Source organism: Littorina saxatilis, linkage group LG10, assembly GCF_037325665.1.
Source record: "Littorina saxatilis isolate snail1 linkage group LG10, US_GU_Lsax_2.0, whole genome shotgun sequence".
Classification (NCBI taxonomy): domain Eukaryota; kingdom Metazoa; phylum Mollusca; class Gastropoda; order Littorinimorpha; family Littorinidae; genus Littorina; species Littorina saxatilis.
This window is the reverse complement of record NC_090254.1, coordinates 2,226,066-2,241,178: the sequence shown is the minus strand read 5'-3', so window position 1 is coordinate 2,241,178 and position 15,113 is coordinate 2,226,066. Positions and strand designations below refer to the sequence as shown.

The following is a 15,113-nucleotide window of genomic DNA, read 5'->3' as shown; positions in this document are numbered from 1 at the left end:
CTCTGCTTTCTGCCTCAGACGTGTAACGAACTGCGCCGTCGTCTCACCTGCCTTCTGCGTCATCTGCCTGAACTGGTGGCGTTCAAAAGTCTCATTCTGCAGGGGCTTGAAGTATGTATCCAGGGCAGAAATTGCCTCATAACCTTCGTGGTTGAAAACGACGTTAAACACCAAATAAAGAAAGAAAGTAATTGCCTCATCGTAGCTTGCTCCCCCATCCAGTGTATCAAAAATGTTTTGAACTTCCACTCCAGCACAGTGGAGCAACAGTGGACGTTTCTGGTTATTCCCCACATCTCCTCTTGCAGCAATGTACAACTCGAAACTTTTCTTTCATCTCGTCCATCTCGAAGACACGCTAGATGGGTCACCAGTTGGATCGAATTTGTCAACACAGAAAATGTTCGCTGCCATCTTTCTGAATACGTCACAGTATACACACAGTTTTCAATGACGTCACGATTTCACTCGATCGACCGGCCAAGAAAATGACGAAAAACTTGTTTAAATCTAAGTTACTTCATAGATCCTCGTCGCCAGATTGTAGACTCGCTCCCAAGGGTACGACAGACATAACCTGCTCGAAGCACAACCATACTAATACACTCGAACTCGTAGTTCATTATTCGTACTGTCTCACTCCGGTAGGTGGCATTGGCGAGTACACATGTAAGGGAGACAATTCCCCAATCACATCACTAACGTGTCGTCTGCTATGCTACAACACACACACACACACACACACACACACACACACACACACACACACACAGTCACCCACAGACACACACACACACAGACACACACACAGTCACACACACACACACACACACAGACACACACATACACACACACAGACACACACACACACAGACACACACACACACACACAGACACACACACACAAACACACACAAACACACACACACACACACACACACGTACATTCTCTCTCTCTCTCTCACTCTCTCTCTCTCTATTGCTCTCTCTCACTCTCTCTCTCTCTCTCTCACTCTCTCTCTTAAGATTATATATAACTAGATGAATACCCGCTTCGCCGGGTAGCAAGTAGAGCCGAATACCCGGCCTGAGTGGCGCACCGTACGCCGGCTTCGCCGGATCCGAACCATGGACCCGCCAAGGTTAGGTCCCTCCCAGATTCGTGGAATGGGAACAGCACGAAAAGATTCAGGGGCCATAATGCCATTCCTGGGTGATCGGAGGAGATGTTAATGGCCGAAACCCCCTGTGGGATGCCAACTTTCTGTCTGTCTGTCTGGCTGTCTGTCTGTCTGGCTGGCTGTCGGTCTGTCTGGCTGGCTGGCTGGCTGACTGGCTGGCTGTCTCTCTGGCTGGCTGGCTGTCTGGCTGTCTGTCTGTCTGTCTGCCTGTCTGCCCGTATGTCGGTCTGGCTGGCTGGCTGGCTGGCTGGCTGGCTGGCTGGCTGGCTGGCTGGCTGGCTGTCTGGCTGGCTGGCTGTCTGCCTGTCTGTCTGTCTGTCTGCCTGTCTGCCCGTATGTCGGTCTGTCTGTCTGTCTGGCTGTCTGTCAATTTCCGAATGTTTTGATTCCAAAGTGCAGTCTTTATTGTTGTATTCCTCTGAAGAATGGGCTTTAATTAGTTGTAGTCTTAGTGTTTTGTTTAATTAATTAAATCAGCCATCCTGTGATCACATCTGAAGGTTGTGAAAGGTTGTGAAACACTACGCTGAAAATGTGTCAATGTTTCTTTGATTCTGAATTTTTGAACCTCCGCAGTCTATTTGTTTCTGGATTTTGTTAAGGGAACACACACACACACACACACACACACACACACACACACACACACACACACACACACACAGACACACACACACACAGACACACACACACACAGACACACACACACACACACACACACACAGACACACACACACACAGACACACACACACACACAAACACACACACACACACACACACACACACAAACAGACACACACACACACACACACAAACAGACACACACAGATACACACACACATACACACACACACAGACACACACACATACACACACACACAGACACACACACACAGACACACACACACACATACACAGACACACACACACACAGACACACACACACACACACACACACACAAACAGACACACACACACACACACACAAACAGACACACACACACAGACACACACACACACACACACATACATAAATCAAAGACAAAACTAGGTCATAAAATCAATCACCTTCAAGTTTACAAGATTTTTAATTTGGGCATCTCCAATTTTAAGTTTGTTAGCAAGGAGAGGCTTCTAAAACACTTCTTCAAATGTGTTGACCTTGTTTTTTGTAGACCCTCCAGCAAGAGTGATGCAACCAAACACCTTCAAGTATAGAGGTTTTTCATGTTGTGCATCCCCCCCCCCCCCCCAATTTTGTTGTTGTTACTGTTTTCAGTTTTAAAACCAGGAGAGGCTCAAATAGCCCCTCTTAAAATGCTAAAATTCATTTTCGGCTAGGTGGTTACAATAAATACCTTCAAGTTTACAAGATTGTTCATATCATGCATATCAGCAAAGCCTGTTTGTTCTGAAATAGATTTAGTCAAAAGAGGCTATTCAAATTCTCCCTGAAATGCAAAAATTTGTTTTTGGGTGGGGGGCGCAGCCCCCCTGGACCCCCCAGCAAGAGCGCTGCCCCTGCACCCCGGCGGGGCCTTGACGGCCCCTGCCCCTGGACCACGACCTTTTCAGTTTTTTTCATTTTCCAGCAGTTGCACCCATGATTTAAGTATGGAAATTAAGCAGTTGTTCTCTGCCGCAAAATCGCTTTTTTAACCGAAAGCTGTGTGCTACCATTTGTGATTTTGATTTGCCTTAAAACACCAAACCGCATTTCGTTATCGTTGTTCGTTTTCAGTTGCCTTACCTTCAGTCTAATAAATGGGTTGGATTCATTCAATATATTCCTTAAAATTTGTTTGCGTTTTCACACCAGATGAGTAAAAGTCAACTTCAATTGCATCCAAGAAACATTTTAAGCACTGCATTGACCAAAAAAATTTCATTCAATTTGTATAGGTAAACTAAACTCGCTTGTCACACAAATATGTCGACCAAACCAGGAATGGTCACCCTTGCTCATTGTACTGGAAGCTAATTTACAACAGAAGTTTGTCTCCAACTGAAACTGGTTTATTTGAAGAGTTCAGATATTCAAATACACCAGAAAACATTTTAAAATCAGCTGAGACAAGCAACAGTAAGAAATCTAAGAAAAGAACTGACCTGAAGTGACCATAACGGATGTTTCATGCGGTGTCACATTCTGAAACCTGCGTTTATTTTGTTCTCAAACAAATCCACTCTGTCAGATGGAGGAAAGGACTACTGCTATAAAGATCTCATTGCTGTAGATAATTTGATCCGAACACCAAAGCAACCATATTCAAACCCAAAGTACATCTACACCACAATGAACATTCCGTGTCACGCGCGAAACGTGCATAATGGTAACATTATTTGACGAAGTGTGTTGTATATGTAGACTGTTCTCCATGAAACTTTACATAAAGGTTTCTGAAAATAATATCCCCAGACAGCTTTTCTCATTTTTTTAATAAATGTCTATGATGACGTCATATCCGGCTTTTTGTGAAAGTTGAGGCGGCACTGTCACACCCTATATTTTTTTTATCAAAATGAATGAAATTTTGGTCAAACAAATTTCCGACGATGCGGTGGCTGTTCAAACAGCTTTTGTTTCACCTTTGTGTTAAAATATGATGTATGTGGAACATAAATAACCACATCTGGATAAGCTTAACGATGCTTATTTTTTACCTCTGGTTCCCCCCTTCTGTTACCAGCAGCAAAGAAGAACCCTGTTATCGAACCATTTTTGGTGGTGTGAATTATGTTTACCCTCGCGCGCGCTCGTTAACGACCGTGACCCGTGACCCGTGACCCGTGACCGCTCTCCCCCCTCACCACATCACCCCGCTAACCCCCACCCGCACACGCACATTTACACACACACACACCCACGCACGCACATACACACACACATACACACACTCACACACACACACATACACACACACACATACACACACGCACACGCACATAAACACACACACACACACATACACGCACATAAATACACACACACACACACACACACACACACGCACGCTTCATAAATTGTCTCATCTGATTTAATGCTGACCTCTTGTTTTGCAGGAATCCTTTTCAGCTTGTCAAGCTCATGGAAATCCCAGCACCAGCACAAGACAAGGGAGATCACCCCGCAACACAAAACACCAAGACATTGTCCGGCGCACACAGTGAACTTCATTCAGCCTCAAAGAACAAGCCTTCCACTTCAGCGCTCAAAAAGAACCTATCAACAGTCAAAAATAACCTATCAACAGTCAAAAATAACCTATCAACAGTTAAAAATAGCAAATTGCAAATTACCAACAGTGTAAAAACACACTCGACCAAACGCAACGAATCACACTCAGCCCAAAACAACCAAAAGACTGCAGGAGAAGGGAATGCAGCCTCACTCAGCAGATGGAAAGAGTTCGATACAAGACGACTCAACGCGGTCCCACGAATACTTGACCTGCAAAGAGACTGCCAAAACGCCGCGCTCACAAAGGACGGGAAGCCTGTCCAATTCCTCTCGTACCTGTCAACCTCGGAGGACTTTCTCTTCCCTTACCTGGGGGAAAATGGCTTGCATGTCCAGAGAGGCTTCGGAGTGCGCCGTGAGATTGTGGACCCTGTCCATGAAACCAAGCTTCTCTGTTCACCGCCGCTCACAGACCTCATGCTGCTGCCTAACGAAACGACGTCCCGGGTACGTCACTATACATTGCAATACAATACATTACAATACGATACAATACAATACAATGCAATGCAATGCAATGCAATGCAATGAAAAGCAATACAATACATTACAATACAATGCAATGCAATGCAAAACAATACAATACATTACAATGCAATGCAATACAACACAATACAATACACTACAATATGATACAATGATACTTTATTATCTCAAAAGAAAATTACATTGTGGCTGAACACATAATAGCATTAAAACACATGAATATAAACAACAATTATACACACACACACACACACACACACACACATGCACACACACCCCACACACGCACTCACACACACACACACACACACACACACACACACACACACAAGAATATAAAGCGCCATATGAAGTTAAAACATGAAAAGTGCCATTTAAATTAGAAGATTTTAAATTGTGACAGGTTCATTATTGCAGTAAATCACTAACAGCTATTGTGTTTTCAGCGTAGCAATGGGGTCCGATATTTAGACGAGACTAATATAATGCCGACGAGTCGAAGACGAGTCGCATTATACTTGTTCGAGTCTAAATATCGGACCCTATTGCTACGCTGAAAATACAATAACGATTATATAGCTGTTCTGACCTTTATTTGTTGTTCCAAACTTACAAAATGACAGTTTTTGCGTCGATGCGTTGATCTCAGGTTTTGATAGCAGACGCCGTTTCTTATGCACATTAGTTTTGCGCAGGCGCCACACTGACTTTGGAAAAAAAACTCGATTTGACAACACAGCTGTTAAACAGCTTTTTATTAGTTCATTCGTATACAACAAAAAGAAGTTTGAGTTTTTTTAATTTTGAATAAGACTCAGGGCCGGACTACCGGGGGGGGGGTTATGGGGGTTGCGCAACCCCCCCCCCCCCCCCCCAGCCTGAACATGTACCTTACTTATTTAAAACATTTTTTATTATTGCTTATTTTATGCCGTTTCATGCAAGGAGCGACCATTTTTTTTATCTCAGAATATGACCTACCCATCAGCTTCAGGGGGCTTCGCCCCCTGACCCCCACAAGGGGCTCTGCCCCTTGACCCCGCCCAGGGGCGGACGAGGGGGGGGGTTCTAGGGTTTCCGGACCCACTTTATAAATATAAAAATATTGAATGAGGTATGCATTTCTTTATTTTACATTGAGTTTCAATTTTGGGGGTTATAATCAGTGACAAAATCTGCTGCCTGAAACTGGTAATGATCATCCTCAGAATGCACCAGATTGCACCATTTTGCATCCTTTTTTTCAACATTTTCCGGGGGGGCATGCCCCCGGACCCCCCTAGCAAGCTAGGCGCTTTCCGCCGTCGGCTCGGCTTCGCGCCTTCACACCCATATCTTCACAATATACTTTTGAACCCCCTCCCCCCCCCCATAAAATGAACTGATCCGCCCCTGCCACCAGGGGGGATATCCCCCTGGACTACCTCTAGCAACCCCCCCCCCCCCCCCCCTCCTCTTAGCCTAGTCCGGCCCTGAGACTACTTATGAAGAAGACCAAAACACAACATCAATGGAAAACTAGAAACAACTGAAGAACTAAACTAGTAGTGTAGGATGCAACAAGGGGAGTAGAAGAGAACAGCTAATCCGTACAACGCAAACAGACGGCAGCGAAGTTTTCAGTTTGGTGAATGGCATTTATACTTGTCTCGTCATGAAGCGAATTTTTCAACCTCAGTTATAAACGACTGCATGAATGTTAGTGCTATGTGTTGAACATCAATACTTCAGAGGGGAATTGGGGTATTTAGTGTGGAGTTACGAGATAAGAAAAGCCGAATTCGAAAGTGTGTGTCAGTCGGCAACTTAGCTCACACAGGCACACGAAAACGGCTGTTCCGTTTTACTCCCCTGTTTGTACTACATCTTTCGACTTTGGGCATTTTGTGGTGTTTAGGGACAGAAAATAATTGGTTTAGTCCTGTTTCATCAGGAAGTTAGCAGAAAAGGGTATGCTATCGACATTTGTAAAGCTGAAAAACATTCCCGAGAAGAATTTCAAGTTGTCAGTGTATGCTGGGTGGCCGAGTGGTAACGCACTTGCGCTCGGAAGCGAGTTCGACCCTGGGTCGGGCCGCTATTTTTTCCCCCCTTTCCTAACCTAGATGGTGGGTTCAAGTGCTAGTCTTTCGGATGAGACGAAAAACCGAGGTCCCTTCGTGTACACTACATTGGGGTGTGCACGTTAAAGATCCCACGATTGACAAAAGGTTCTTTCCTGGCAAAATTGTATAGGCATAGATAAAAATGTCCATCAAATACCCGTGTGACTTGGAATAAAGGCCGCGAAAGGTGAACATTCGCCTAACAGGCTTGAGGTTTGCTGGTCGATGTGAATGCGTGATATATTGTGTAAAAAATTCCATCTCACACGGCATAAAAGCGCTTTGAACTTCGGATAAGGCGCTATATAAATAAAGAGAATTATTATATGCTGTTGTCGATTGAAACATCGTGTGGTACAACGGGTAAACCAGAACAATGCGTCTTTGTTATTGTCTATATGCTTTTGGATATTGGCAAAAATGGCCGACTTCCGTAGCATTATGCTTTGATGATCGGAAGAGACCATCCAATCACAGCCCCCGAATTCCCCCACGTGTCCATCAGAATAGCGATATAGTGGTATATTGCAGTAAATGACAGTGGTATATTTCAGTAAATGACAGTGGTATATTGCAGTAAATCACAGTGGTATATTGCAGTAAATCACAGTGGTATATTGCAGTAAATCACAGTGGTACATTGCAGTAAATCACAGTGGTATATTGCAGTAAATCACAGTGGTATATTGAGGATCGAATTAGTCAAAGAGTTGCATAATATTCGAGTACTTCCAGTCGGCGATTTCCCAGAATTCCCTACTTTTAGTAACATCGGCTTTGGGGAAAGGCCAATAGGCGCTTGTATCACTGCGCGTCGACTAGATGTAATGGCCGTCAACCACTTCTAATTGATGAACTTCTCGTAAGGCAGACTGGGATGTAATGGCCGTTAACCACTTCTAATTGATGAACTTCTCGTAAGGCAGACTGGGATGTAATGGCCGTGAACCACTTCTAATTGATGAACTTCTCGTAAGGCAGACTGGGATGTAATGGCCGTTAACCACTTCTAATTGATGAACTTTTTGTAAGGCAGACTGGGATGTAATGGCCGTTAACCACTTCTAATTGATAAACTTCTCGTAAGGCAGACTGGGATGTAATGGCCGTTAACCACTTCTAATTGATGAACTTCTCGTTAGGCAGACTGGGATGTAATGGCCGATAACCACTTCTAATTGATAAACTTCTCGTAAGGCAGACTGGGATGTAATGGCCGTTAACCACTTCTAATTGATGAACTTCTCGTAAGGCAGACTGGGATGTAATGGCCGTTAACCACTTCTAATTGATGAACTTCTCGTAAGGCAGACTGGGATGTAATGGCCGTTAACCACTTCTAATTGATGAACTTCTCGTAAGGCAGACTGAGATGTAACTGGAGTGTAGTAAGTATGAGGAGTGTTCTCAAAAGGTTCTAGTTGTCGGGTCTAGGAACAAGACATTCGCCATTCGATTCGTTCGCCATTGTAATCGTCTTCTACTACCACTGTCTGTTTCAGCTGCACGTGCTTCGTGTTGCCCTTGTTGTTGTTGTTGTTGTTGTTGTTGTTGTTGTTGTTGTTGTTGTTGTTGTTGTTGTTGTTGTTGTTGTTGCCGTACACACACACAAACACACACACACACACACACACACACACATGCACACACACACTCACACACACACTCACACACACACACACTCACACACACTCTCACACTCTCACACACTCACACTCTCACACACACACACACTCACACACACACACACAAACACACACACACACACACACAAACACACACACACACACACACAAACACTCACGCACACACACACGTTGTACACATGGAGGACGTTAACATGTTTGTTTGTTCGTTTGTTTAACATCTGTTGATTGTACATAGTACAAAGAAAGACAAAGGCTACCAACCAAAGTCTTAACAGCAACACGACAAAGGCTACCAACCAAAGTCTTAACAGCCACACGACAAAGGCTACCAACCAAAGTCTTAACAGCCACACGACAAAGGCTACCAACCAAAGTCTTAACAGCCACACGGCAAAGGCTACCAACCAAAGTCTTAACAGCCACACGACAAAGGCTACCAACCAAAGTCTTAACAGCAACACGACAAAGGCTACCAACCAAAGTCTTAACAACAACACGACAAAGGCTACCAACCAAAGTCTTAACAGCCACACGACAAAGGCTACCAACCAAAGTCTTAACAGCCACACGACAAAGGCTACCAACCAAAGTCTTAACAGCCACACGGCAAAGGCTACCAACCAAAGTCTTAACAGCCACACGACAAAGGCTACCAACCAAAGTCTTAACAGCCACACGACAAAGGCTACCAACCAAAGTCTTAACAGCAACACGACAAAGGCTACCAACCAAAGTCTTAACAGCCACACGACAAAGGCTACCAACCAAAGTCTTAACAGCAACACGACAAAGGCTACCAACCAAAGTCTTAACAGCAACACGAGCCTCGGTGTGTGTCAACTGGATATCGATTCTGCAGCACATAATATTAATAGTGATAATAAATCCTGCATTGCTTGACGTCGTTATCAAACTCATTCATCATTGCACCCATCTGGCCCACACATATGTTCGATTCTACTTTTTGTAGGAGGGGCGGGGGGAGGGGAGGGTGAGAGAGGGTCTGGATCTGGATCTGGATTGCCACCACCAGGTGTTGGTCGTAAAATACATCACAGGAGCCGTTTTCAGCTAGACGTTATCGGTGCTAGTTCGCGCAGTGCTATTTAAAGACATGGAACACCCATTGACCCGAAAAGTTGCATTCAATATACAATACAATACAATACAATAACTTTATTAATCTCTAAAAGAGAAATTACATTGCTGAGCGTTTGTGTCCGTAATAATAACATACATAAAACATTCAAAATAAACATTTGTTCTTTGTCCTGAGAAAATATAGCACATTGGTTATCACATAAGAAAGTATATTAAAAATAAATTAACATGCATTCACCATCAACAATGCACAAACGAAAGTCAGCACCTTGCCGGTTATCACATATTGTCTACTAGAGGAATACCCGGCTTCGCCGGGGTGAATCGCGAGACAGAGACAGACAGCGTGGCGGTTCATCACAATCACCTCTGCAGGCGAAGTCCTGTCAAACGGGATTGAGAATTTTAGAGCTTATTTCTTAGCCCTATATTATCTGCTGTGGCTTCTCAAATGCCAGAACATACAGACAGACAAAAGCCGCTAGACCCCATCACAAACAGAACTCTATAATACATAGGTTTTTGCCTACACACACACACAAACACACACACACACAGAGAAGCCGTATATATATATGCATATCTGTATCTATAAATATATAGAGATAGGTGAGAGTGTATTTTTCGCGTGGCTATAAATTGATTCGACCTTTTCACTTTGACAGTAAGAACAACTTACGGGTGCAAGGGAAGCGTTCTGGACAGCGCAGTGACATTCTAAAAATAGTCACTCTCAGAAACGGGAATTTGGGGTGAACGGCGCGACAGAGACAGACAGCGTGGCGGTTCACCACAATCACCTTTGAAAGGCGAAGTCCTGTCAAACGGGATTGAGAATTTTAGAGCTTATTTCTTAGCCCTATATTATCTGCTGTGGCTTCTCACATGCCAGAACATGCAGACAGACAAAAGCCGCTAGACCCCATCACAAACAGAACTCTATAATACATAGGTTTTTGCCTACACACACACACAAACACACACACACACAGAGAAGCCGTATATATATATGCATATCTGTATCTATAAATATATAGAGATAGGTGAGAGTGTATTTTTCGCGTGGCTATAAATTGATTCGACCTTTTCACTTTGACAGTAAGAACAACTTACGGGTGCAAGGGAAGCGTTCTGGACAGCGCAGTGACATTCTAAAAATAAATAGTAACTTACAACTGAACGGGAAAGCCACACGAAGGAAGGGAGATAAACGCCAAACACTGGAGAAGATAAGGAAGAGTTACTTATAATGGTGAAATGAACACAAAAACGAACATGAGTTTAGCGCTGCGCGCTGAGAGCACGTGTTGAAATATCTCATCGATGATATTGTGTCCGGGGTGTAGCTGAATACGGTGTCCAAATTTGAAAAAGAACCACCGAGAACTTTGGCGTTGTGATGTGGTGTAGCGGCTATGGTGTGTCGGTATGGGGGCCCGGGTAAGCTGAGGTGGAACCAAAATAGCTGAGGTGGAACCAAAATCGGTTCCGCGCAGCGCGCTGAGAGCACGTGTTGAAATATCTCATCGACCAGGTTGTGTCCAGGGTGTACCTGAATATGATCACCAAATTTGAAACAGATCCATCGAGAACCTTGGCCGCGCATCGCGCACAGACACACAGACACACAGACACACAGACACACACACACACAGACACTAGTCGTATATATATATAGAAGATTAAGAGAGTAGAATGCAAAACAAAATCAACAATACTAAAACAATACAGAACACTGACCCCGTGCATCAGAGCGACAACACCAGCATCTACCGCCCCACCTGAGAATTGAAGATGTGAATTGCAGATGGAATGAACGAATTTCTGTAGCGTGTGGATCTTGCGGTTGGTTGTCTGAATCTGTTGCTCCTGTCTGTCCGTCTACTGTCAAATTCCGGTCTGAGTGGGTGCGAGTCGTCAGCCAAAATCTTCTGTACCTTATCAGTCAGTCGTCGTTCATGTGTTGATGTGAAATTGTCCTGCTTCCTCCCAACCACCCCACTTGCTTTCCTGATGAATTTATCTAATCTATCCCTGTCTTGCTTGTTGATGTTGCCACCCCAACACACGGAGCCAAAGTACAACACACTATTGCACGTTGAAGTGTAAAACATCTGAAGGATTTCTTGTCTGATGTTAAAAGACCTGAGTTTTCTCAAAAAGTACAGGCGAGAGTGGAGTTTCTTCACAAGGGCATCAGAGTTTGGTTTCCATGTCAACTTATTGTCTATAATCACCCCCAAATACTAATATGTTGCCTTTAATACTTTCAGAATGTATTGAAACAAGTGTGCAAAAATAGAGAAATGTACCGGACAGACTTTGTGATACAGATGAATATCATGACACGCCAAGAATCATATTAACGAGGGTTGGCTAACTGGATGGGGTATCTGATCGATCAATTGCAATCACAGAACCTTTTTTTGTAAGTGGTGTTCAATGATTCAAATAGAAACACATCACTATAACAAACGCAATCCAGGAATTGACGTGTTATTTAGTATAAACATAATGTAAACATTTGTTTTACTGTGCCTGTGGCTGGTGGGTACCACCAGTCACAACCCCTCGGTCTGCATGCTTTTTATGGTGCATTTTTGTCTTAAATTGTGAGCTGTTGTCAGGTATGTTTGACTGACCAGCAGTGGACCGCTCACTTGGCTTTTTACCTGCACCCGCGTCGCAGCAGCGCTCTTCTTTAGCTCTTACCGCCTCTGCCCCATCCACCTCCCTTGTTTGTTATAGCTGGCTGCGCTTTTTCATAATTTTGTATCTGTACCGAAGGATTATGCATACGTTCTGTGAAATGTAATGTGTACCTTATATGGAAAACGTATTACGGTTGTTATTGTGTAATAGGGGTGCTAGTTTTAAATTTGTTAAACCCCAAGTGTTCTTAAATAATATGTGATTTTGTCCCTATGAAATTAATAAACTTGCCTTCGGTTTTTGACACCCAAAAGGAACTTCTTGTCACATGAATTTTATGGTTGTGGTTGTGATGGTGTGTGTGTGTATGTGGGTCTGTATGTGTGTGTGTGCGTGTGTGTGTGGGTGTGAGTTAGTGTGTTGTATCTTTCTATGAGTGCGTGTGTGTGAGCGTGCTTGGTTGCGTAAAAGTACTAATTTAAACCACTTACACAATAGGTTTTGTGATTGTAAATGATCGATCAAATACCACATCCAATGAATGACCCAACCCTCATTCATACAGGCCTTGGCGTGTCGTCATAGTCAACAGTCAGGTAGGCATGAGTTCGGATTCCCTATGTCATAAATTGACTGTCACGATTCTAAAATGTAATCAAGTTTTGTTTAAACAAAAAAAGTCTGTTCTCTTATTTTGCCACACTTGTTTCAACACGCCCTAAAAGTATCACAGGCAAAATGTACTAGGGGTCAATCGGTGTCGTAGGTCTTTAAACACATAGCGTTTCCTTCCCCCAACAGATGAACAAATGCAACTTCAGTGAAAATGTTCAAGAGACAGTCACGTTTACACATCATTCGTGAATTAAACGTCTTGTTCGATTGTTATTTTTTAACACATTTTGTATTAGTATTTATAATGGATGTGTAGCTGATCTGAGCAACTTTATTCCCAAATGAAAGGTATAACTATGTCAATGTAATATTTTCATTTTTGAGTTCTGTGTTGGTTTGCTGGGAAAGTGACAGGCGCTGCTTGATGTTTGTGCAGGTATCTATCCTCGGTCAACAGCTGCAATACAATGTAGGCGACACAATTCAATTTCGCGTGGACTTATTTGACAGCCGCGGATGGATTCGCCCCGCAGGCGGTGATGAGATCCGTATGTGGCTCAAGTCAGATCGGGGAGATAACTCTGTGCCCGTCCAAGTCCTTGACCTTGGCAACGGAAGCTACTACGGGGTCACAGAGCTGAAATGGCCTGGTGTGACCTTGGTGCATGTGGCCTTGACCTACCCGCGCGAATTTCTTCGAGTACTGGTGGAGTTACGTCACGCGTTGCACAGCCTCCACTGGGTGACAGGAATTTTCCAAAACAAAGACATCAGTGAGGTGAGCGTAACTTTAGTACAACCAGTCAAAAGATGTCATAAGATTAGATGTGTTCACGTCATTACTGTATGTATGGTCACTCTTTCGTACAGTCCAATACTCAATACACAGAATTCCACTTGTACTTTAAGTACTCCAACTTCTGGCACCAATAGTGACAAGGGTCTCTGGAACAATACTAAGATGGCTACTATAACGGACTAATCACGTGACCTTTCTTTCGCGCTCTTTGTAATCATTCTAAGTGGTGGTAATATTTAACAGATGACATCATTTCTAAACAAATACTACAGAGGGCCCCAAAGGGTTTAAAATCGTGATCGTGATTGGCGTTTTTTGACCTTTCTGTGACCGTGATTGCCGAAATTTCCGTTTCTGTGATCGTGATGGGACTTTGCCCGTGATCCGTGATGACAAAAAAATCAAGTCTCGTGATTGTGATCGTCATTTGTTTTCGTGATCGTGATGGGCATTATTGCAAAGCATTTTATTTTCAACGTACATTTTTCACAGCTGTATCACTCTATGATCCTCTATTCGTCAAGGTGTTCGTGATCGTGAAAACAAAAATCAAGGTAACTGTGATCCTGAAAGCTAAAATTTCCCTTCCCGTGATCGTGATGATACCCCCCCTTTGGGGCCCTCACTACAGCCTTGATTAACACCGACACTGTTGAGCTTCCTCGTGTCTTCTGCTTCCATTTGAAACTTCTCGGTCTTCATCGGGGATTGACGCCCTCCCAAAGTCTAATTGACGCCCTCCCTCCGTCGCTTCGCTCCGTCGGGCTTCAATTACCTTTGGTCGGGCGTCAATCCCCGATGAAGACCTCGAAGTTTCAAATGGAAGCATGTTAATGTGTATTTATCGGTATGAAATTTCTCAAGTCGATTACAGTATAGCGTTCGTGGGATACCTGCAGCTTCGCTGGTATAAAAAAAAGTCGCGTGAAGCGATATAAAAACATTTGGTCAAGCTGTCGGCATCAAAGTAACACATTAATAGGAGTTATTTCTATAATGCTGACTGTTAGCAAATGATAACAGACATGTCGAGAAAATGGATTATTACCGTCTATTTCGAACAATACAATTTTTGAAGCGACACCGCGAATTAGACGGAACAGCCACAATGGGAACTGCGTCGCTCCTATCTAATTATACCTGTCAATCAAAGCATTCTCGTGACCTGGGTCCACCAATCAGAGTCACTCACCTGACGTTATGAATATTCACAGTCCAAATGCGTTCACACAACAATCTCACAAGATAAACCATGTTGAACATGCGTTTCAGTTGCTTCGCGG

General features: G+C 43.6%; 1 protein-coding gene across 1 annotated transcript in view; it reads left to right on the top strand.

Annotated features, from left to right (window-relative positions):
• LOC138977945 (NXPE family member 3-like) overlaps positions 1-15,113 on the top strand; it is a 49,403-nt gene that overhangs the window by 18,985 nt on the left and 15,305 nt on the right. Inside the window, exons 2-3 of the mRNA XM_070350553.1 lie at positions 4,246-4,870; positions 13,468-13,809. Coding sequence (XP_070206654.1) covers positions 4,246-4,870; positions 13,468-13,809 — 967 coding nt within the window. The remainder of the gene's footprint in view (positions 1-4,245; positions 4,871-13,467; positions 13,810-15,113) is intronic.